The sequence below is a fragment of the Schistocerca gregaria genome, chromosome 1 (genome assembly GCF_023897955.1).
Source record: "Schistocerca gregaria isolate iqSchGreg1 chromosome 1, iqSchGreg1.2, whole genome shotgun sequence".
NCBI lineage: Eukaryota > Metazoa > Arthropoda > Insecta > Orthoptera > Acrididae > Schistocerca > Schistocerca gregaria.
Genome location: NC_064920.1, coordinates 429,242,043 through 429,263,798, shown reverse-complemented (window position 1 = coordinate 429,263,798; position 21,756 = coordinate 429,242,043). Strand labels below are relative to the sequence as shown.

The window sequence follows — 21,756 nt, the reverse complement described above, 5'->3', positions numbered from 1 at the left end:
TGCAGTGCATCCCGCACCAGCGAAAACAGTAAGCTGTAATGCTTACAGCATCAGCAAAAAACATAAACGTCGCTTTTCTAGGACAAGTATTAACGCAAAATAATTTTTCAGGCTCTGGCTCAACATCAATCAACACAACAAAAAGGATCCACAATTTTGTTCCATTCTACATTTGCTGAAAAACTGCTCGTATTTGACTACCACAATAATGTTTCAGGGCTTCGTAAATTACACAAACTAAAATTCTTCTTTCACCTTGAAGGGAATCAATATACTGACGAAATCCACAGACAGAACTTTACATACTCAGCTATAAAGAACAAAAAAAAAGACATATGTCATCATACTATAGTAAGAGATCCTCATTTATACTGACAGATATAGAATAGTAATAGATAGATAGCAGCACTGAAAGCAGAAAATCGGAAACAAGGCTACTAACAGCTGGGGACCTGGGTTTGCCAGACCCATAATACCCACAGATCGGATATTCCCCTGAGTTTTGCATTAATTCAACACAGATCTTGCTTCTCTCAGGAGCGACTCTTTTCAATTTACACCAAAAAACCATAAACAGCATTTCACCCGTTCACAAAGAAACCTTTTATCTTCACCTTTGGACCAACCTAAATCCTAATTGCACAAGGAAAAAAAAACTAAAAACATCACTTCAATCAATCACATAGAAACATCTTTATCATTATTTTTACCAACATATTATTCAAAATGCATTTATCACAAATGTAAACTAATCAATTCTTTCTCCTCACCGTCCTCTCTACTCCTCACTGTCCTCTCTATATACCCTATGTACTCATTTGCTATGTCGCTCATTTGTTCCGATTGGGCGCCTTCTGCGCTGATCGTTTGTCATTGCCGGTTTTGTTCATTTCCATTTTCTGGATTATGTCTAGGGTTAGGCGGCCGAATTACAACATCATGAGGTGCTCCGCCTACAGTCTTATTCCCACCGTATTCATCGTAAAATCGATTCTGGTTGGCGTACCTGTAGCGTTCACGATCTTGTCCACGTCCTCGATCATTTCCGTTGTTCCACCTGTGTTTGCGACTGTCACCCCAGTTTCTATACGGACGGTCCCGATTATTGTTCCGTTCGCGTCGCGACGACCAGCCACGCCGTTGATTAGTACTACGTCCACGACTGCGATCGCGCTGCTGTGCCCCGTAATAACTTTGTGCCCGATTAGGCGGGAATTCTCCTGTATTATATTCCAACTCTTGGAGGAGGGTCTTAAACGTTTCCATCGTCCCTCAAGAATGACGTGGCGCAAGTGCATCGGCAATTTGGTGATGCATATCCTAATTAGTTCCGCAGGTCCGTATGGGTCGTATAGAAATTGATTTGCCTGCAGCATGTGGTCGAACAGGCGCGCTGGGCTGCCGAAACCAGACTGGTTCAAATTTGGCAGCATAATTATGCCATGCTTGACCCTATCTTGTGCCGCTTCCGACCAATAGGCGGATAGAAAGGCTTGTCGAAACTCCCGAGTAGAGTTGCAGTGACGCGCTGCCGACCGCATGCGAATCGCCGGTTCGCCTTCCAAATGGCCACACATATATTCTATCTTATGTGAACTTGCCCAGTCGGGGGGAAGACAGAATTCAAATTGCTCGAGCCATGCTCGTGGATGTATTCCTTTTTGAGAATTTTTTAAATATCTCAAACTTCCTCACCGTAAGGAAATGTTTGAAATCAAATCCGCGCATTTCCTCCCGGCGAGGCCCTTGAATGTTTCTATTTTGCTCATGTCTGCCCCTCAAAGTACATTCTTCTCTGTCGTTAAAATCTCCCTCGTGGCCGGAGTCCCTCTCTGCACTGTGCGTACGGCTATTCTTAGTGCTATTGGCGAGTTCGGAATCACACCCCATGCGGCTTTCCGGATGGGCCACGCGTTCTTGTAATTCGCCTGTTACAGCTTTGTGCCGCCTGTTCACTTCGAACTGTCCCTTCTGAAATCTAAGAAGCGAACGCACTTCTTCGGTCTCTGCGACCGCTACCGGTGTAGTACTGTTATCGCTCTCCGTCACCTTCATCATGTCTACGCTGTCCGCTAATGCCGCAATCTTATCATGTATTTGTCTGTTGTCCTCCGCCCCAGTCTGCTTCAATTGTTCTACTTGCTGTTCGAGTGCGTGAATCGCAAGACTGTTGTCCGCTACTATGTTGCCAACGGTCGTGGGACAATGCGTTTCCGCCTCCTGGACCCTCGAGAGTACCTGCTGGTGTTCTCTTTGGCATTGTTCTCTCAGGGCTTGGAAATTCCTAAGTAGCTGTTCTTCGCTCTCTTTCGATTCCGCATCGCGACTCCGCTTGCACTGTTCTAAGGCTTGCAGACGGTCATTGATTTGTTCAAATGTACGGCCTAATTCTTTCATGATATCACTTTTTATTTCACTTGCCAGATTGTTTATTCTTTGTGAGATATCCTCGGACACTCTCTGCATCGACTTGTCGACTTTATTTGTCTGCTGGATTAGTTTTTCGTCTATTTCTTCCCCTAGCTCCCGGATCGATTTTTCAGACTTTTGAGTCATTTGTTCGCCTAGCTCACGGATCGATTTTTCAGATGATTCTTTCTGTACTCGAAACGATTTTTCAGATTTCTCTGCGTTTTCTTTATTTTGTTGCAATAAGGCTTTCATGAATTCTGCCAAATCAATTTGGTTAGTTGGAGGCAAATTAATTTCTGGCTCTGATGTGAGCCCGTTCTTCCTGTTTTGCATTTCCTCTGAAGTATTTCTGCCGCCGTTGGATAAGCAGCTGCAGCAGCAAGTCGTATAACCCTAGCTAACTTATTTGTTAGATAGTTTAATTAATTTCTTTGCGTGTTTTTGGGTACTTGCATTGTTTCATTCATATATTTCGGGCGCATTATAGTATTTGACAGTTGTAGCATCGCGCTTTAGTGTTTACTTCGTAGATTCTTATTTAAATTGCGTGTGAGTTTCGTATAGGAGGTGCAATTTCGAGTTTTAGTTACTGTAATCGTAAATTCAGCAGATTGTAGCGCAGTCGTTAGGCATTTGTACAGGTTAGTTGATATATTCTTTGCGTGTTCCGCTTGCGTTATCTAGGCACGGACTCGTGTTTCGGTAACTGTTGTTAAACATCGATTAGAATGGACAGGGACTGCGATTGCTGTGTTCGGATGAGGGCTGACTTGGCATCCCTTCGCTCACAGCTGCAATCGGCGCTGAATTCGGTCGCGCAGCTTGAGGCTGTTGCCAATGGGCACCACTGTGGGGAGCCGGACTCGGGTATCACGGGGATGTCAACCTCGTCCCGTCTGTCCCCAGATCGGTCTGCCGCTGTGGTTGCCCCGGTTGCTGCCCGCAGTGGGGCTGAGCCCTCGCCTGTGGTTGATTGGGAGGTCGTTCCAAGGCGTGGCAGGCAGCGAAAGGCGTCCCCGGAGGCTAATCAGAAAGCCTCTCCGGTGCGTCTGACAAACCGGTTTCAGGCACTGTCTCTGGCTGAGCCAGATGCAGCTGCATGCCCTGTTTCAGAGGTTCATTCTCAGCCTTCAAGGTCCGGGCAATCGCTGAGGGTGGGCTTACTGGTAGTTGGGAGCTCCAATGTTAGGCGCGTAATGGGGCCCCTTAGGGATACGGCGGCTAAGGAGGGGAAGAAATCCAGTGTGCACTCCGTGTGCATTCCGGGAGGAGTCATTCCTGATGTGGAAAGGGTCCTTCCGGATGCCATGAAGAGCACAGGGTGCAGCCAGCTGCAGGTGGTGGCACATGTCGGCACTAATGACGTGTGTCGCTTTGGATCTGAGGAAATTCTCTCTGGATTCCAGCGGGTATCTGATTTGGTGAAGGCTGCCGGTCTTGCTTACGAGATGAAGGCAGAGCTCACCATCTGCAGCATCGTTGACAGAACCGACTGCGGACCTTTGGTGCAGAGCCGGGTGGAGGGTCTGAATCAGAGGCTCAGCGACCGTATTGGCTGCAGATTCCTTGACTTGCGCCATATGGTGGTGGGGTTTCGGGTTCCGCTGAATAGGTCAGGAGTTCACTACACTCAGCTGGCGGCTACACGGGTAGCGGAGGCTGTGTGGCGTGGACTGGGAGGTTTTTTAGGTTAGAAAGCCTCGGGAAAGTGCGGGATGGGCTGCAATGTCAAAGGGTGCTTGGCAATTACAGGACGTGCTTGGATCAAGGAACAGTCGGAATTATAGTTGTAAATTGTTCTAGTTGCGCTGGAAAAGTCCCTGAGCTTCAAGCGCTAATAGAAAGCACAGAAGCTGATATCGTTATAGGTACAGAAAGCTGGCTAAAGCCTGAAATAAGTTCTGCAGAAATTTTTACGAAGTCTCAGACGGTGTTCAGGAAAGATAGATTAGGCAGAATTGGTGGTGGAGTGTTTGTGTCTGTCAGTAGTGGTTTATCTTGTAGTGAAGTCGAAGTAGATACTCCGTGCGAATTGGTGTGGGTGGAGGTTATACTTAACAGCCGAATTCAGTTAATAATTGGCTCCTTCTACCGACCCCCAGACTCCGATGATACAGTTGCGGAATAGTTCAGAGAAAGTTTGAGTCTCGTAACAAATAAATACCCCACTCATACGGTTATAGTTGGTGGGGACTTCAACCTACCCTCGGTATGTTGGCAAAAATACTTGTTCAAAACCGGTGGTAGGCAGAAAACGTCTTCCGAGATTGTCCTAAATGCATTCTCCGAAATTTATTTCGAGCAGTTAGTCCACGAACCCACCCGAATTGTAAATGGTTGCGAAAACACACTTGACCTCTTAGCTACAAACAATCCAGAGCTGATAGAGAGCATCATGACTGATACAGGGATTAGTGATCACAAGGTCATTGTAGCTAGGCTCAATACCATTTCTTCCAAATCCATCAGAAACAAACGCAAAATATTTTTATTTAAAAAAGCGGATAAAGTGCCACTAGAAGCCTTCCTAAAAGATAATTTCCATTCCTTCCGAACTGACTATGCGAATGTAGACGAGATGTGGCTCAAATTCAAAGATATAGTAGCAACAGCAATTGAGATATTCATACCTCATAAACTGGTAAGAGATGGAACGGATCCCCCGTGGTACACAAAAAAGGTCCGAACGCTGTTGCAGGGGCAACGGAAAAAGCATGCGAAGTTCAGAAGAACGCGAAATCCCGAAGATGGGCTAAAATTTACAGACGCGCGAAATTTGTTACGTACTTCGATGCGAGATGCCTTTAATAGGTTCGACAACGAAACATTGTCTCGAAATTTGGTAGAAAATCCGAAGAAATTCTGGTCGTATGTAAAGTACACAAGCGGCCAGACGCAGTCAATACCTTCGCTGCGCAGTGCCGATGGTAGTGTTATCGACGACTGTCCCGCTAAAGCGGAGTTATTGAACGCAGTTTTCCGAAATTCCTTCACCAGGGAAGACGAATGGAATATTCCAGAATTTGAAACACGAACATCTGCTAGCATGAGTTTATTAGAAGTAGATACCTTAGGGGTTGCGAAGCAACTCAAATCTCTTGATACCGGCAAGTCTTCAGGTCCAGATTGTATACCGATTACGTTCCTTTCAGATTACGCTAATACTATAGCTCCCTACTTAACACTCATATACAACCGCTCGCTCACCGATAGATCTGTACCTACAGATTGGAAAATTGCGCAGGTCGCACCAGTGTTCAAGAAGGGTAGTAGGAGTAATCCATTTAACTACAGACCTATATCATTGACGTCGGTTTGCAGTAGGGTTTTGGAGCATATACTGTATTCAAACATTATGAATCATCTCGAAGGGAACGATCTATTGACACGTAATCAGCATGGCTTCAGAAAACATCGCTCTTGTGCAACGCAGCTAGCTCTTTATTCGCACGAAGTAATGGCCGCTATCGACAGGGGATCTCAAGTTGATTCCGTATTTCTAGATTTCCGGAAAGCTTTTGACACCGTTCCTCACAAGCGACTTCTAATCAAGTTGCGAAGCTATGGGGTATCGTCTCAGTTGTGCGACTGGATTCGTGATTTCCTGTCAGGAAGGTCGCAGTTCGTAGTAATAGACGGCAAATCATCGAGTAAAACTGAAGTGATATCAGGTGTTCCCCAGGGAAGCGTCCTGGGACCTCTACTGTTCCTGATCTATATAAATGACCTGGGTGACAATCTGAGCAGTTCTCTTAGGTTGTTCGCAGATGATGCTGTAATTTACCGTCTAGTAAGGTCATCCGAAGACCAGTATCAGCTGCAAAGCGATTTAGAAAAGATTGCTGTATGGTGTGTCAGGTGGCAGTTGACGCTAAATAACGAAAAGTGTGAGATGATCCACATGAGTTCCAAAAGAAATCCGTTGGAATTCATTTACTCGATAAATAGTACAATTCTTAAGGCTGTCAATTCAACTAAGTACCTGGGTGTTAAAATTACGAACAACTTCAGTTGGAAGGACCACATAGATAATATTGTCGGGAAGGCGAGCCAAAGGTTGCGTTTCATTGGCAGAACACTTAGAAGATGCAACAAGTCCACTAAAGAGACAGCTTACACTACACTCGTTCGTCCTCTGTTAGAATATTGCTGCGCGGTGTGGGATCCTTACCAGGTGGGATTGACGGAGGACATCGAAAGGGTGCAAAAAAGGGCAGCTCGTTTTGTATTATCGCGTTATAGGGGAGAAAGTGTGGCAGATATGATACACGAGTTGGGATGGAAGTCATTACAGCATAGACGTTTTTCGTCGCGGCGAGACCTTTTTACGAAATTTCATTCACCAACTTTCTCTTCCGAATGCGAAAATATTTTGTTGAGCCCAACCTACATAGGTAGGAATGATCATCAAAATAAAATAAGAGAAATCAGAGCTCGAACAGAAAGGTTTAGGTGTTCGTTTTTCCCGCTCGCTGTTCGGGAGTGGAATAGTAGAGAGACAGTATGATTGTGGTTCGATGAACCCTCTGCCAAGCAATTAAATGTGAATTGCAGAGTAGTCATGTAGATGTAGATGTAGATGTAGATGCATTGTCGGAAACGTCCGATGCGTTAATATTCGAAATCAGATTATCCCCTTGGTCCATGTTGCTTAAGTTGTTGGACGGCCTACTTTTAGCTTGGCTACGTGTCAGCAATAGTTCAATTTATTATACCCGATACGCAACACACTAATCAGAATAAATGCATCCCACCAAAATCACGACAGTCACACGAAAGGTACCCAACCTAGTACGCACTTTTTCACACGCAAAACAAATTTAAATCTTTGATCGAAACAGGACAGAAAAAAACACATACACATATAAAACACACAAATATAGAAAACAAAACAAGACAAACAACAGAACGCCGTGAATCTATTGAAAGTATGCTCAAAAACAACGCAGAAGTTGTTTGAGCGCTGCAGGGGAAAAAAATTAAGATTATACAACGCTCGCAATCTAACGTTTCAGAGTTTCCAGAGTCTAGCGGAATCAGAGGACAGGGTCGCCATGTGTAATGTTGTTGCTTTAATTTGTTATGTGAAAGCGGTGCTGATAGGCAATTAAAGCGAGTTAAAAGCTGTGAGCTATCTGAGGAAGTTGACGTTGCATTACTGAGCAGCTGTTTCACCAGGTATCCTGTCTAGCTTACCAAATTTCCAACCAGACTAACATTAATTATAATCTTTTAATAGTCATACGAAAACCGGTGATGCATAAAAAAGGAGAATTTAAATAAAAAGAAATAAATCAGTTTATATTTGGAAATTTATTTTAACATTGCTCATTGAAATTTCAGCACATAAAACTTGAGTTATAATTAAGCTGGTGCCTTATTTAAGATTGTGAAAATGTGAGTTTTTAATCTTACGGAACACATCAAATAGGAAACCAAGATTGGGAGACTGTATACAACACTACATTCATAAAATAACACACGAAGAACATTGAAACATATGCAAGAGGAAGTTAACCACAACCAACCGATTCAATTTTCACCTAAAGAAGTTACATTCGTAGCGCAATCCTGTCCGTCATGTAATTACCAAACACTGGTATACTAAATTCATACTGACTCACTGTGAAATCTTCCCGAAAGGAATAGCTGAGGGCTACTTTGATGATTATACCACATGCTTCACGTGGTCAACTTGGTTTACACAAAGAGTGTACTCCACAATAATCTTGATAATTAAAATAAATTAGATCGAAAAGCAATTTACAAAACAAAAACCTCGAACTGGTTACTATCGTCTTATTATTAACCTGATGGGTCAAACAATTGTATAAGCACGTGGTACTGGTCTTACAAAGTACACCCCACGTGGGTTGAGCATAGAGAAAAGTTGCTATATTGAAAAATATTGTTAAGACGAGACGTTATAATCTCACGCACATTCGCATTTAAGATTGATGATCTTAGAGTTACTGGTAAACACGTGGTTCCACTTTACTCACAAAGTAGTGACAAAGCAACTACGCGATATTCTGAACCGTACATTCGAATCACACTGCGTTGCAATTTAAGATAACATTATATATTTTAGAGCTAAACCTGAAATAAAGGTGATTAAATTTTCAGTTAGGCTGAACTTAAGAAATCCATTGTCCTCCGGCCTTAGCACACACGCGCTTAGCCGGAGATCTTACCACTTCAGACGCTCGCCGCGGACAGACTGACCTGCGCTCCTACCAAGGGTGTTTCCGTATACAAAACGGAAGTGACCAGAGGAGCAGCTTCCTATACCAACCTGACAAGGGACGGACAGGACAGTACTAAGGATAGAAACCTCTTTGCTTCTAGAAAGCGTAGCTACCTGTTCCGACGTTGGTCCTACTGCCCTCTAGCAGACAGGCTTGTCTGCTACCATCAAGCATGCAACTATAAATACATTTGGTCATTCATTCTTTCACACAGAAGGAAAGGGGATGACAGTATCTTATCATATACAGTATATAAAAGAAAGCGGATGTAGGTTCCGTATGAGACTGTGTGACATGAATTGCATATAAACTGTGTTTTAAAGTGTAGTAGTGTGACAGATCGTTCTTGTTTATGTGTAAAAGTAACACGTTCCACTACTAGTCTCCTCGCAGATAGTGAGAAACGCCCCAGTAAATTTAGAAGAGGAATTTATGCCGTAAATGACAACAGATTTAAGAAATTAACATGAAAGGAATCTAACAGAGGCCTTTCAACAATATCCTGAGATTTTGAACGATAGGTTTTGTGTCTCAAAAGGAAGTGAATACAATATTCACGTGATATGAGCTGGCCAGTGCGTCAGTCACCGTACCTAATACCAATCCCAAAAATTAAAAAAATAAACTTATACAGATAATATATCAGAAACTGGCTCCTTAACCATCCACATTGATCTCGACACCCAAGATGAGTGCTTAGAGACACCATCTGGTGGCCGAGTATCGTCAGACGAATCAGTAAATGGTCTTACTCAGTCCCACTTCCAATTTTGCGTTAGTTTTCTCGTGGTTCTTGGGTCCAAAGTATTTTTAGTTCTTGAGCTGAACCAAGCATATCATTAGGTATCACTTGCATAAGTATCAAAGCCTGGGATTTATTTGTGTAAAATCGAGTCCCTTTTGAATTGGCCATAGTGATCCCAAGCTTGTCCTGACTTTAAAATTCTATTTTGGGTAATTTAAAGTTCTATAATGTATGTAATTGTACATATGATATTGTTATTTATAGCAAAACGTTTGAAGACCACCTAAACTAAGTATGACAGTTATAGTGTCACCTGTGTGAGGCATAATTAACTATTACACCATCAAAGGTTAATACGTCAAAGAAGAAGATTTCGTTCCTAGTCATGTAGTCTGCGCCAGCGGTTTAAAACTAGACCAAGAGCACAACGGCTCTATATATCAGTTTACGGTGCCCAAGAAATAAATTGCAAGATTTATGGGAACGATCAACTTTCTTCGAAAATAGGCCAGATCGTCAATAGTCATTTTTGCATGGATGTGTCTGATGTCGTTAGGCTAGTTAGATTTAAGTAGTTCTAAGATCCAGGTGACTGATGGCCTCAGAACCATTTGAAACATTTTTTTCGCATCCGGGCCTGCTGCATGCCAGGCAAACACTGTACCACTGTTTTTTTATAAGACGGTGTCCTTTATAAAATAAAATATTTCTGGAAAACCTAAATAAGTGGACTTTTGTTACATAATGATATCACAATAACAAGCATAAACAGCTTCGATGAGATTTTTAATATAAGACCACGTCTTTTACAAAATAAAATATTCCTGGAAAACGTAAATAAGTGGAACTTTTTGCATACTTGTGTAACAATAAATAAAACATAAACTGCTTCTGTCAGTACAAAACAATTAAGTAGCATGCCCCTCTTCGTGGGCGCGTTCCTATGTAATCACGTTGTACCTCGCTTAAGTGCCGGGCTGTCCTGTTGCTGGTCAGTTCTTGTTCTGAATACTTATAGCCAATAACTACACTCTCCTACCCGGGCCCACCCCAACTGGATGGGGGATCAAGCAAGGCACTCCCTAAAAAATTAGCCGAATATGGTTCAAATTGTTCAGATGGCTCTGAGCACAATGGGACTTAACATCTATGGTCATATGTCCCCTAGAACTTAGAACTACTTAAACCTAATTAACCTAAGGACATCACAGAACACCTGGTCATCACGAGGCAGAGAAAATCCCTGACCCCTCCGGGAATAGAACCCTGGCGCGGGAAGCGAGAACGCTACTGCACGACCACGAGCTGCGGACATAGCCTAATATGTTCGATATCTCGGATGTCTCATAAGCTGTGAGTGATGTTCCTGTAGTAAGCCCCAAAATTCGAGTACGTTCTTACTGCCGTCTTGGAAAATGTAAAGTACAGTCAAACCTCCAATCCAAGTCACTGCGTTTGTCTTCGTTCGGGGATAATAGGCCATTTCTGGTTCGCATATGGGCAAGCGATGGTGAGATGTGAGCCACCGCTACCAGTGCCAAACGAGAAGATGGAGCTATTTCGTCTATTAGAGTGCCCGTCAGACTTTTCCGGTGTCGTGCCCACATATTTATTATCGTCCTTACGATAATAGCCACTGCTCGGTCACGTACGTGGACTAGTCTAAGACCTCCATGACTACTAGGAAGGGTGATGGCTTCGTATCCGACCTTAATAAGCAGACCTGTTCTCACAAAATATCCTAATACCGCCAGGATTTAGAGCGCCAACACAGCCGGCATAGGAATAACCTGTGCTAGGTGGGGGATGCGAGAAACTAGATAAGTGTTGGCAAAGGTGACACGCTGCATCATGTCCAGAGCCCATAACCTGTGACATCAGGCACTAAAACTAATTGTTTGCAGAATATCTCAGTACCGCCGTGCTTCGAATGTCTGTGGTGGAGATAATTCCTAGGCCTTTCATCTTGTTGGTCGGCTGTTAATGGTGGCCGGCCGGTGTGGCCGTGCGGTTCTAGGCGCTTCAGTCTGGAACCGCGTGACAACTACGGTCACAGGTTCGAATCCTGCCTCGGGCATGGATGTGTGTGATGTCCTTAGGTTAGTTAGGTTTAAGCAGTTCTAAGTTCTAGGGGACTGATGACCACAGATGTTAAGTTCCATAGTGCTCAGAGCCATTTGAATCATTTTGTAATGGTGCTACACTTCTCGTCGGGAGCCCTCTCCCGATGATCATCGCTCCCGACTTTGCCATGTACATACGACTTCCCGTACCCTTACCATAGAAATTAATCCAAAGGAAGGCCGCTCTTCCCTCGTCGCCCGGCTGTGCTATATACATTAGGTCCTCCGCATATGTTCTGCTTATAAACATTTTGTGCCTTATCTCATTCCTTGGAGTCGATTCCGGAGCCCGGAGAGCAGCGGCGCGACAGAGATGGCATACAATATCATGGACAGCGGGCACACTTGTGTGATCGATCGTGAGATGGTGATGAGACCCACCATTCGTCCATTGATGAGCACTCTGGATGGGGTGCCATGGAGTAGTCTCATAACGATGGTGACAAATGTTTCAAGAAACTTCATTTGCGTCATCACTTCCGTGAGATAGGCATTACTAATCCTGTCAAAGGCACGATCAAAGTCTATTGATACCAGGGCACCCCCCAGACGACATGTTGTTGCCAGTGTAGATCTTGTAGTCCCAGCTAAGAAGAATCAATGGCCGGTAGGCCTGTACCCATGTGCCGCAGGAAGGTTTGTGGATAGGGATGATCAATCCTTCCACGAAGGAAGATGGAGGAGGCCCTTTGGGAGGCATCAATTCACGGTTCATGGCTGTCCATCACGGATCAATGATATCTTTAATGTACGATAAAACTTAACGGAAACCCGTCGGACCCTGGCGATTATTGAGAGGCGCACTTATCAAGCGCTTCCATTACGTCGTCAACTGTGACGTCCCATGCTGCGTCACAGCATGTGGATTTGGACGGGTTACTCCTGTAACTGAAAGATCAGATCTGAAGATGGTTCTGAATGACCCGAAACTGGTCATATGAATAAAAAAAAATTGCGATCAAGACGGTTTTTAAGTAACATTATAAAATCACTGATTGCTGTTATCTCATAAGACATTATGTCTGTTTTTGCAAAATAACATTGACACATCCGATTAACCATGCCGACACTGCGTATCCGTGAGAGAAACAGCGCAAGTAAAAGAAAAGAAAGAAAGAAATGGGCTGTTCTATACGCCTGCCTTGTGTTCCTCAGTGTGTAAAGCGCGCATGAACGCTTACGTTAACTTGTGTGCTGTTGCTCGGCGGCATATTGTCTGTGCAGCAGTCTACGTCTTCTGCGTGGTTAACATCCGGTGGACGCTGCACTCGCCATTGTGTCTGCGTCGTTGTCTGTGGATCAGTATGGGATTCATCAGCCCAGTTCCTACGCTGGAGGTCCCTCTCGCAGCCGGGCTGACCGAAGGCGGAGGTGTTGCTGCCGTGGGTGGCGCTTCGGCGATCGCTGTTTGAGCGTATGCGCCTCCATGTCCGAGTGTGGAAGTTACTCCCGGTGGTCAGGGACGAAAGCAGCTGTCGGCACAACCGTAGAATCAATTTCCATACCTCCTACCGATCCTTTCCGGTAGGTTAATTACGTCGTCGGCGCTGGTATGGTAGAAGTGTGCGTCGTTTCGTCACAGTTGGCGATCTCTGCTGCAGTCGGTAGCCGTAAATTGTCAAGATGTTGGAGCTGGTCATTCTTTGGGATGGAATCTGTTCGAAAAGCGTTCGTATACGTTAGTGTCATCGGCGTCAACGTGGACGTAGGCAGGGGTTCGCCATTTGGAACTTGCACAATCCTTCGCTGCATACACTCGGAACGGAAGTGGCCCTATTTCCCGCATCCAGAGCACGTTTTTGGTTACCCATCGTAGATGACTCGTATTCTGCATCAGCCGATGAACAAGTATGAGGGTACATGCTGTGTCAGTTCTATCCTGATTTGACGCATCCCATTGAGAACGGGATAGTTCGTGTAGTGGGACCAGTTTTCCTGTACGTAGCTAAGCACTCTTCCATAGGAGGGTAAGGCGTCAATCACCAAGTAAGACGGAACATCGAAGGGTATGCTTCGTAAGCCAAGTCCTGCTTGATCAATAGTTATTTCTCCAATATGTCCTACAGAGTATTGAAATTTGAGTCCATTTGTTGTATCTCGAATGATTCTGACACACACTGCATCGTTATTCAGTTAGACTTAAACGACACTGCTCCCTATGGAGAGATGTATTCCAATAAGTTAGTTGTAGTCAAGTTTAACTTTTTCTCGTAGTAACCTTTCAATTTCATAGGTTTTCGGTCTCGCATATCCATTGCAGAAACTAATCTCGAGAGTCGAGTTGAAAATGGCTCAAATGGCTCTAAGGAGTGTGGGACTTAACATTTGACGTCATCAGTTCCGTAGACTTAGAACTACTTAAACCTAACTAACCTAAGGACATCACACACATCCGTGCCCGAGGCAGGATTCGAACCTGCAACCGTAGAAGCAGCTCGGCCCCGGACAGAAGCGCCTAGAACTGCTCGGCCACAGCGGATGGCCCGTATTGAGTCTTCGAAACGTGTGAGTACGCCGAATAGGTAAACAACTGCGCGAGCCAGAACTTCCACGGCAGGGACGTAAACAGACGTCCGTGCCGCAGCACCTCCGAAGGCAGACTACCAAGTAAGCTACCCAAGCACTACTCACGACCCGCCATCACAGCTTCATTTCTTCCATTACCTCGTTTCCCACCTTCCAAATCTCTCAGAAGCTCTTCTGCGAACCTTGCAGGAGTAGCACTCCTGGAAGAAAGGATATCGCGGAGACATGGCTTTGCCAAAGCCTGGGCGATGTTTACAGAATGAAATTTTCTTTCTGCAGTTAGCAGTTATCGTTTAACTTCGTGCTCATTTGACCGTACTTCTAAATTTTGAAAGTAGTTGGTCTTCGTGGGTCACTTTAGAAAATTAAGTTGGCGATGGTTTCTCAAACCGACTGTGCCAACAGTTGCTTTTCTTCAGTTGCGTGGTAATTCTTGTTGGTAGTAATGCTTAATACTTTGTATTAGCAACCATTTTTATTTAAACTGGTGAGTGTTCTTTCTATGAAACTGCAAGAGTAAATCTGATTGTGCTTCGATTTTGGAATTTGTATCTAAATTATGTTGTCAATGGCTACTCAAACTTGTGGTTCCAACAGCTGCTTCTCTTAAGTTGTAATAGTAAACCTCGATGGTAGCGTTGCATAATAATTATGTCAATAATTAGCTGTGTTAGGAGCTTTAGTAAGTTCTTCCATCAGTAGGATTTGTAAAGTCATATTAACAAATTATTATATGTGTTGTTCTTATGTGTCGTGTTTTAAGGGTGTCTCAGAGTTTGTTTTGGCGTGAAACCTTTTGATTTGTTGCAAATTAAGCAAACGTTTTCTAACCTACTATGTTAAGACTGAACATCGGCTTCCATCCACTTTCATTGTGTATTAAATATGGTTGAAATCGATCCAGGTTCTTAGGAGGAGCACTTTCCCAGTGAATTTGCGTGCGTACGCCCGTGTCATATATATTTTACATATATTTGGCTTATTTGACATGTATTTGTACACATATTTCACAAGTATGACTAGACAGTTCCACCCTGCAGTTTCACTTTCACCCAGCTGAATGTTTATGATGTTATATCTCATAAATATTGAAATAATTTTGCACTTACATGCAGTGGTATATGTGAGTGTGTGGGAGTACTGACAGCGAAATGTGTCTGAATAGGTTTAGTAGAAGAGAAAATAAAAACAAAAGAAACAATCAAAGTACGAACAACCGTTGAAGGCCCAACGGGACCGACTGGCCGTCGTGTCATCCTCAGTCTACACACATGAGGATACTGGTGGGCTTCTACTCAGCACCCCCAGCTGGCGGCTACAAGGGTAGCGGAAGCTGTGTGGTGTGGACTGGGCGATTTTTTTTGGGTTAGAAGGCCTCGGGAAAGTACGGGGTGGGCTGCAATCTCAAAGGGTCCATGGCAAATACAGGACGTGCTTGAATCAAGTACCAGTCGGAATTGTAGTTGTAAATTGTTGTAGTTGCGCTGGGAAAGTCCCTGAGCTTCAAGCGCTAATAGAAAGCACAGAAGCTGATATCGTTATAGGGTACAGAAAGCTGGCTAAAGCCTGAAATAAGTTCTGCAGAAATTTTTACGAAGTCTCAGACGGTGTTCAGGAAAGATAGATTAGCCAGAATTGGTGGTGGAATGTTTGTGTCTGTCAGTAGTGGTTTATCTTGTAGTGAAGTCGAAGTAGATACTCCGTGCGAATTGGTGTGGGTGGTGGTTATACTTAACAGCCGAACTAAGTTAATAATTGGCTTCTTCTACAAACCCCCAGACTCCGACGATATAATTGCTGAACAGTTCAGAGAAAGTTTGAGTCTCGTAACAAATAAATACCCCACTCATATGGTTATAGTTGGTGGGGACTTCTACCTTCCCTCGACATTTTGGCAAAACTACTTGTTCAAAACCGGTGGTAGGCAGAAAACTTCTTCCGAGATTGTCCTAAAAGCTTTCTCCGAAAATTATTTCGAGCAGTTAGTCCACGAACCCACGCGAATTGTAAATGGTTGCGAAAACACACTTGACCTCTTAGCCACAAACAATCCAGAGCTGATAGAGAGCATCATGACTGATACAGGGATTCGTGATCACAAGGTTGTTGTAGCTAGGCTCAATACCGTTTCTTCCAAATCCACCACAAAAAAATGCAAAATAATTATATTTAAAAAGCGGATAAACTGTCACTAGAAGTCATCCTAAGAGATAATCTCCATTCTTTCCGAACTGACTATGCAAATGTTGACGAGATGTGGCTCAAATTCAAAGATATAGTAGCAACAGCAATTGAAAGATTCATACCTCATAAATTGGTAAGAGATGGAGCTGATCCCCCGTGGTACACAAAACAGTTCCGAACGCTGTTGCAGAGCAGACGGAAAAAGCATGCGAAGTTCAGAAGAACGCGAAGTCACGAAGATTGCCTAAAATATGCAGACGTGCGAAATTTGCCACGGACCTCAATGAGAGATGCCTTTAATAGGTTCCACAACGAAACATTGTCTTGAAATTTGGTAGAAAATCGTAAGAAATTCTGGTCGTATGTAAAGTACACAAGCGGCAAGACGCAGTCAATACCTTCGCCGCGCAGTGCCGATGGTACTGTTACCGACGACTGTCCCGCTAAAGCGGAGTTATTGAACGCAGTCTTCCGAAATTCCTTCACCAGGGAAGACGAATGGAATATTCCAGAGTTTGAAACACGAACAGCTGCTAACATGACCTTCTTAGAAGTAGATACCTTAGGGTTTGCGAAACAACTCAAATCGCTTGTTACGGGCTAGTCTTCAGGTCCAGATTGTATACCGATTAGGTTCCTTTCAGATTACGCTGATACATTAGCTCCCTGCTTAGCAATCATATACAGCCGCTCGCTCACTGATAGATCTGTACCTACAGATTGGAAAATTGCGCACGTCGCACCAGTGTTTAAGAATGGTATTAGGAGTAATCCATCGAACTACAGACCTATATCATTGATGTCAGTTTGCAGTAGGCTTTTGGAGCATATACTGTATTCAAACATTATGAATCACTTCTAAGTGAACGATCTATTGATACGTAATCAGCATGGTTTCAGAAAATATCGTTCTTGTGCAACGCACGAAGTAATGGCCGTTATCGACAGGGGATCTCAAGTTGATTCCGTATTTCTAGATTTTCGGAAAGCTTTTGACACCGTTCCTCACAAGCGACTTCTAATCAAGCTACCGGCCTATGGGGTATCGTCTCAGTTGTGCGACTGGATTCGTGATTTCCTGTCAGGAAGGTCGCAGCTCGTAGTAATAGACAGCAAATCATCGAGTAAAACTGAAGTGATATCTGGTGTTCCGCAGTAAAGCGTCCTGGGACCTCTGCTGTTCCTGATCTATATAAATGACCTGGGTAACAATCTGAACAGTTCTCTTAGGTTGTTCGCAGATGATGCTGTAATTTCGTGTTAGTAAGGTCATCCGAAGACCAGTGTCAGTTGCAAAGCGATTTAGAAAAGATTGCTGTATGGTGTGGCAGGTGGCAGTTGACGCTAAATGACGAAAAGTGTGAGGTGATCCAGATGAGCTAAAAAAAAAAAAAAAAAAAAAAAAAAAAAATAAAGTGGGAATTCGATTACTCGATAAATAGTACAATTCTCAAGGCTGTCAATTCAACTAAGCACCTGGGTGTTAAAATTACGAACAGCTTCACTTGGAAAGACCACATAGATAATATTGTGGGGAAGGCGAGCCAAAGGTTGCTTTTCATTGGCAGGACACATAAGATGCAACAAGTCCACTAAAGAGACAGCTTACACTACACTCGTTCGTCCTGTTAGAATATTGCTCCGCAGTGTGGGGTCCTTACGAGGTGGGACTGACGGAGGATATCGAAAGGGTGCTAAAAAGGGCAGCTCGTTTTGTATTATCACGTAACAGGAGTGTGTCAGATATGATACGCATGTTGGGTGGGAGTCATTAAAGCAAAGACGTTTTTCTTCACGGCGAGATCTATTTACGAAATTTCAGTCACCAACTTTCTCTTCCGAAATGCGAAAATATTTTATTGAGCCCATCAAAATAAAATAAGAGAAATCAGAGCTCGAACAGAAAGGTTTAGGTGTTCGTTTTCCCCAGGAGTGGAATGGTAGAGAGATAGTATGATTGTGGTTCGATGAAACCTCTGCCAAGCACTTAAATGTGAATTGCAGAGTAGTCATGTAGATGTAGATGCAGATGTTGTCAGTTTTCATGACCGGTGCCGTTACTTCTCAATCAAGTAGCTCCTTAATTGGCCTCACAAGGGCTGAGTGCAATCCGTTTGCCAATAGCACTCGGCAAGTCTTTGGAGTTATTAGGAAAGAAGGCTGCATTAAGCCATGCAGGATGCGGCGGTTTTCACGGATCTCAGCGTTTATGACGTCTAATGGCTCTCAGCACTATAGGACTAAACATCTGAGGTCATCAATCCCCTAGATCTCAGAACTACTTAAACCTAACTAACCTAAGGACATTACAAACATCCATGCCAGAGGAAGGATTCGAACTTGTTACCGTAACGATCACGCGGCTCCAGACTGAAGCACCCACAACCGCTCGGCCACACCGGCCGGCGTACCTCCTCGCTTATGTCGCGTAAAATGATATAAATTTGTTGCCACAATCAGTGGTATATTGAATATTGTCTTCAAATTGTTGCACTAATGCAGTTAGTAGTAAAGAAGTAACTAGTTATTTTAAACTTTTTGTGTCATGCTGCAGTTTTACTACAGGAACAGCAGAAATGTAGTGAGTGATAAACGTTTTTTCCTCTCATCAATTTTTAGCGGCTTGCACCGAGAATAAGTTTCGAAATAATGTTACTTATGAACCGTCTTGATTGCGAAATGTTTATTCATATGACCGGTTTCGGTTCCTCTAGAACAATCTTCAGATCTGTAACGATGGAGAAGATGGAGAAGCTGGAAGATGCGTGCAGCGCCTGGCGTAGTTGACGGGACACTCCTGCGTGGCTCTCTTGCCCACGGCGATGGACGTCAGACTACTGAGCGGTTCGCGGCACAACACCGAAATGGCGGGAACCACGGAAACAGACCACGGAGCAGGGGCGGGCAAACGTTGCACACGCCTCATGAGCGCACAGAGCTGCACGTGGGCTGCTCGCGTGCAATCGTCGACAGGGGCAGTGGCGACAGCCGGCAGGTTGCGGATAACCTGCGGACGTTGACATGATGCGACCACTACAAGCCGGCCGCGGTGGTCTCGCGGTTCTAGGCACTCAGTCCGGAATCGCGCGACTGCTACGGTCGCAGGTTCGAATCCGGCTTCGGGCATGGATGTGTGTGATGTCCTTAGGTTAGTTAGGTTTAAGTAGTTCTAAGTTATAGGGGACTGATGACCACACATGTTAAGTCCCATAGTGCTCAGAGCCATTTTTTGACCACTACGAAGTGAACGTTGTATTTCAAGAACCGGAAATGCAGAGTGAATCAAGGAAACGGAGAAGAGGAAGTTTATAATCTTTTAAAAAAGGAATTAGAGAATCATTTTTTCTTTGGGTAAAAACATGAAAATTCGAAATGTGTAATATGTGGCAGTATTTTCTCTGGTCAGCGAAAGTTAAGTATTGAACGCCATTATAATATATTTCACAAGGACGAGTACAATTTACTGTCGGATTCTGAGCGGATAGGGAAATTGACTGACCTTAAGAAGTGTGATTTGACGATACTAGATAAATCTAACGTAAGTTGATGTTGTGGCGAGAGATCTGTGACTTTCTTTCGTCATGTCTCTCAACTAATTGATTTAACATTTTATGAACCACTGTTTTCAATTTTTCAGGTCAACAACAGTGATAGCCCCGCGGTGCGTGCAGTTAAAAGATTGCGCTTAATATAGCGAGAGCTGGAAATCCATTTGCTAAAGGTGAGTTTATAAAGGAGTGCAACAATGATGCTGCTTATTTACTTTGCCCACTGAATACAAATCAGTTTCGAGTTATCATTCTTTCTCGGCGGACTGTAAGTCGTCTTTTAAGTGCCATGGCTGGTGACGTTTACTTTCAGTTAAGGTGTGCAGTGCAGGAGTTTATAGCAGTTTCCATCGCACTTGATGAGTCAACATATATTTCAGACACCGCGCAATTAGTGATTTATGTCCACGGCGAGCACGTAACAGAGGACTTTTTTGGATATGCTATCTTTAAAAAGCAGGACTACCGGCTCGCACATCCTAAAAACCGTTGAAGAAGCTGTCGATTCAGATGGCTTAAACTGCTACCGTTTTGTGTCAGTGACAACAGTCGGAGCACCTGCAATGGAAGGGGAACAAAAGGCATTTGTTAGATTACTAAGAAAAAAGCCTCAGCGAACAGAAAAATCATTGTACAGCATCCTCTGCATTTTGCACCAAGAAGTACTCTGTGCAAAAGCACCAAAACTGGGGTCATTATGCAAGTGGTTATTCGGATAGTTAATTATTTTAGATCCCACGGGATTACACATAGACAGTTTCAGTCACATTTAGCTGAAATTGGGAAAGAGTACGGTGACATACAGTACCACAGTGAAGACCGTTTGCTTAGCCTCGGTAATGTTCTCAAAAGATTTTTTGAGTTGAGAATACCAATAAATCAGTTTTTAAATGACAAAGAAAGATACAATCCCAAGTTAGAAGATCCAGACTGGATTGCCGACCTTGCATTTTTAGTGGAGGTTACCGGACACATGAATGCATTGAACACAAGTTTGCAAGTAGAAAATGAGCTAATTTGTGAAATGGCTGTAAAGGTGCAAGCTTTCACCAGCAAGATAGAGCTATGAGAACGACAGCTCTCGTCAGAAAACGCAGTGCATTTCCCTACTCGGTCTGCTGTGCGGGAACAGAATTGGAAAGAATATGTTTCCGTACTTACCGCATTAAGAGAGAAATTCCTCAAGCGATCCTGGGATATATTTATCCCGAGCTTCTGAATGGTTCTCGAGACCATTTGCTGTTTCTGTAGATGATATTCATCCCAATTTGCAAATGGAATTAATAGAACTACAGTGTAATTCTCGTCTGAGAGACAAGTTACTTTTGGCAAGACGTGTAATAGACTCTTATCAAGACTTTCCATCGCAGAAGATAATGTCACTGTTTGGATAGATATACGTTTGTGAGAGATTTTGTTTCTGTTATGAAAATTAGTAAGTCTCGTCAGTGATGAAAATTTAAATAACTGTTTGCGTTTGTCTGTATGTAGATATTTTGTTCTAGACATTAAACGTATTGTAAACTCAACCTGTGATAATTAAATAAAACCTGTCGTAGGTAATTCAAAGCATGATTTCTCTCAAGCACTCCTACTGACCTTATGCCTTCATTCAATAAAGCAAGCTAGGAAAAAATACGCATTACAGAGGAAGGAGCAGAGAGGCGGTATGGAGAGGAGGGGAGAGAAGCGAGTGGCCAGCTTGCCCCTGTGTGCACGCAAAACACCTATTAACTGCACACGAGCAAGTACACCGCACACGTGCAGGATTCCTGCCCGCCACTGCCATCGAGAAAAACAAGTCTACACTAGCGCCACATGTTTTTAGATGGTAGAAATATTATAATGTTACTGTATTTTTTTATTTTGACAAGTACCGATTTTAACCTTGACATCTACAGATTTAAATTAAGTATTTCTGGAGATAAAAGTTAATAACAAAAATCTACTAATTACAGTATGTGCATGTG

The 21,756-nt window shown here is 43.6% G+C and overlaps 1 protein-coding gene across 1 annotated transcript in view; it reads left to right on the top strand.

The window, feature by feature from the left end:
• Positions 1–19,932, top strand: part of LOC126352502 (ice-structuring glycoprotein-like) — a 104,838-nt gene extending 84,906 nt beyond the window's left edge. The window contains exon 3 of the mRNA XM_050002695.1: positions 19,876–19,932. Within this exon, the coding sequence (XP_049858652.1) occupies positions 19,876–19,932 (57 nt within the window). The remainder of the gene's footprint in view (positions 1–19,875) is intronic.
• Positions 19,933–21,756: the final 1,824 nt, after the last annotated feature.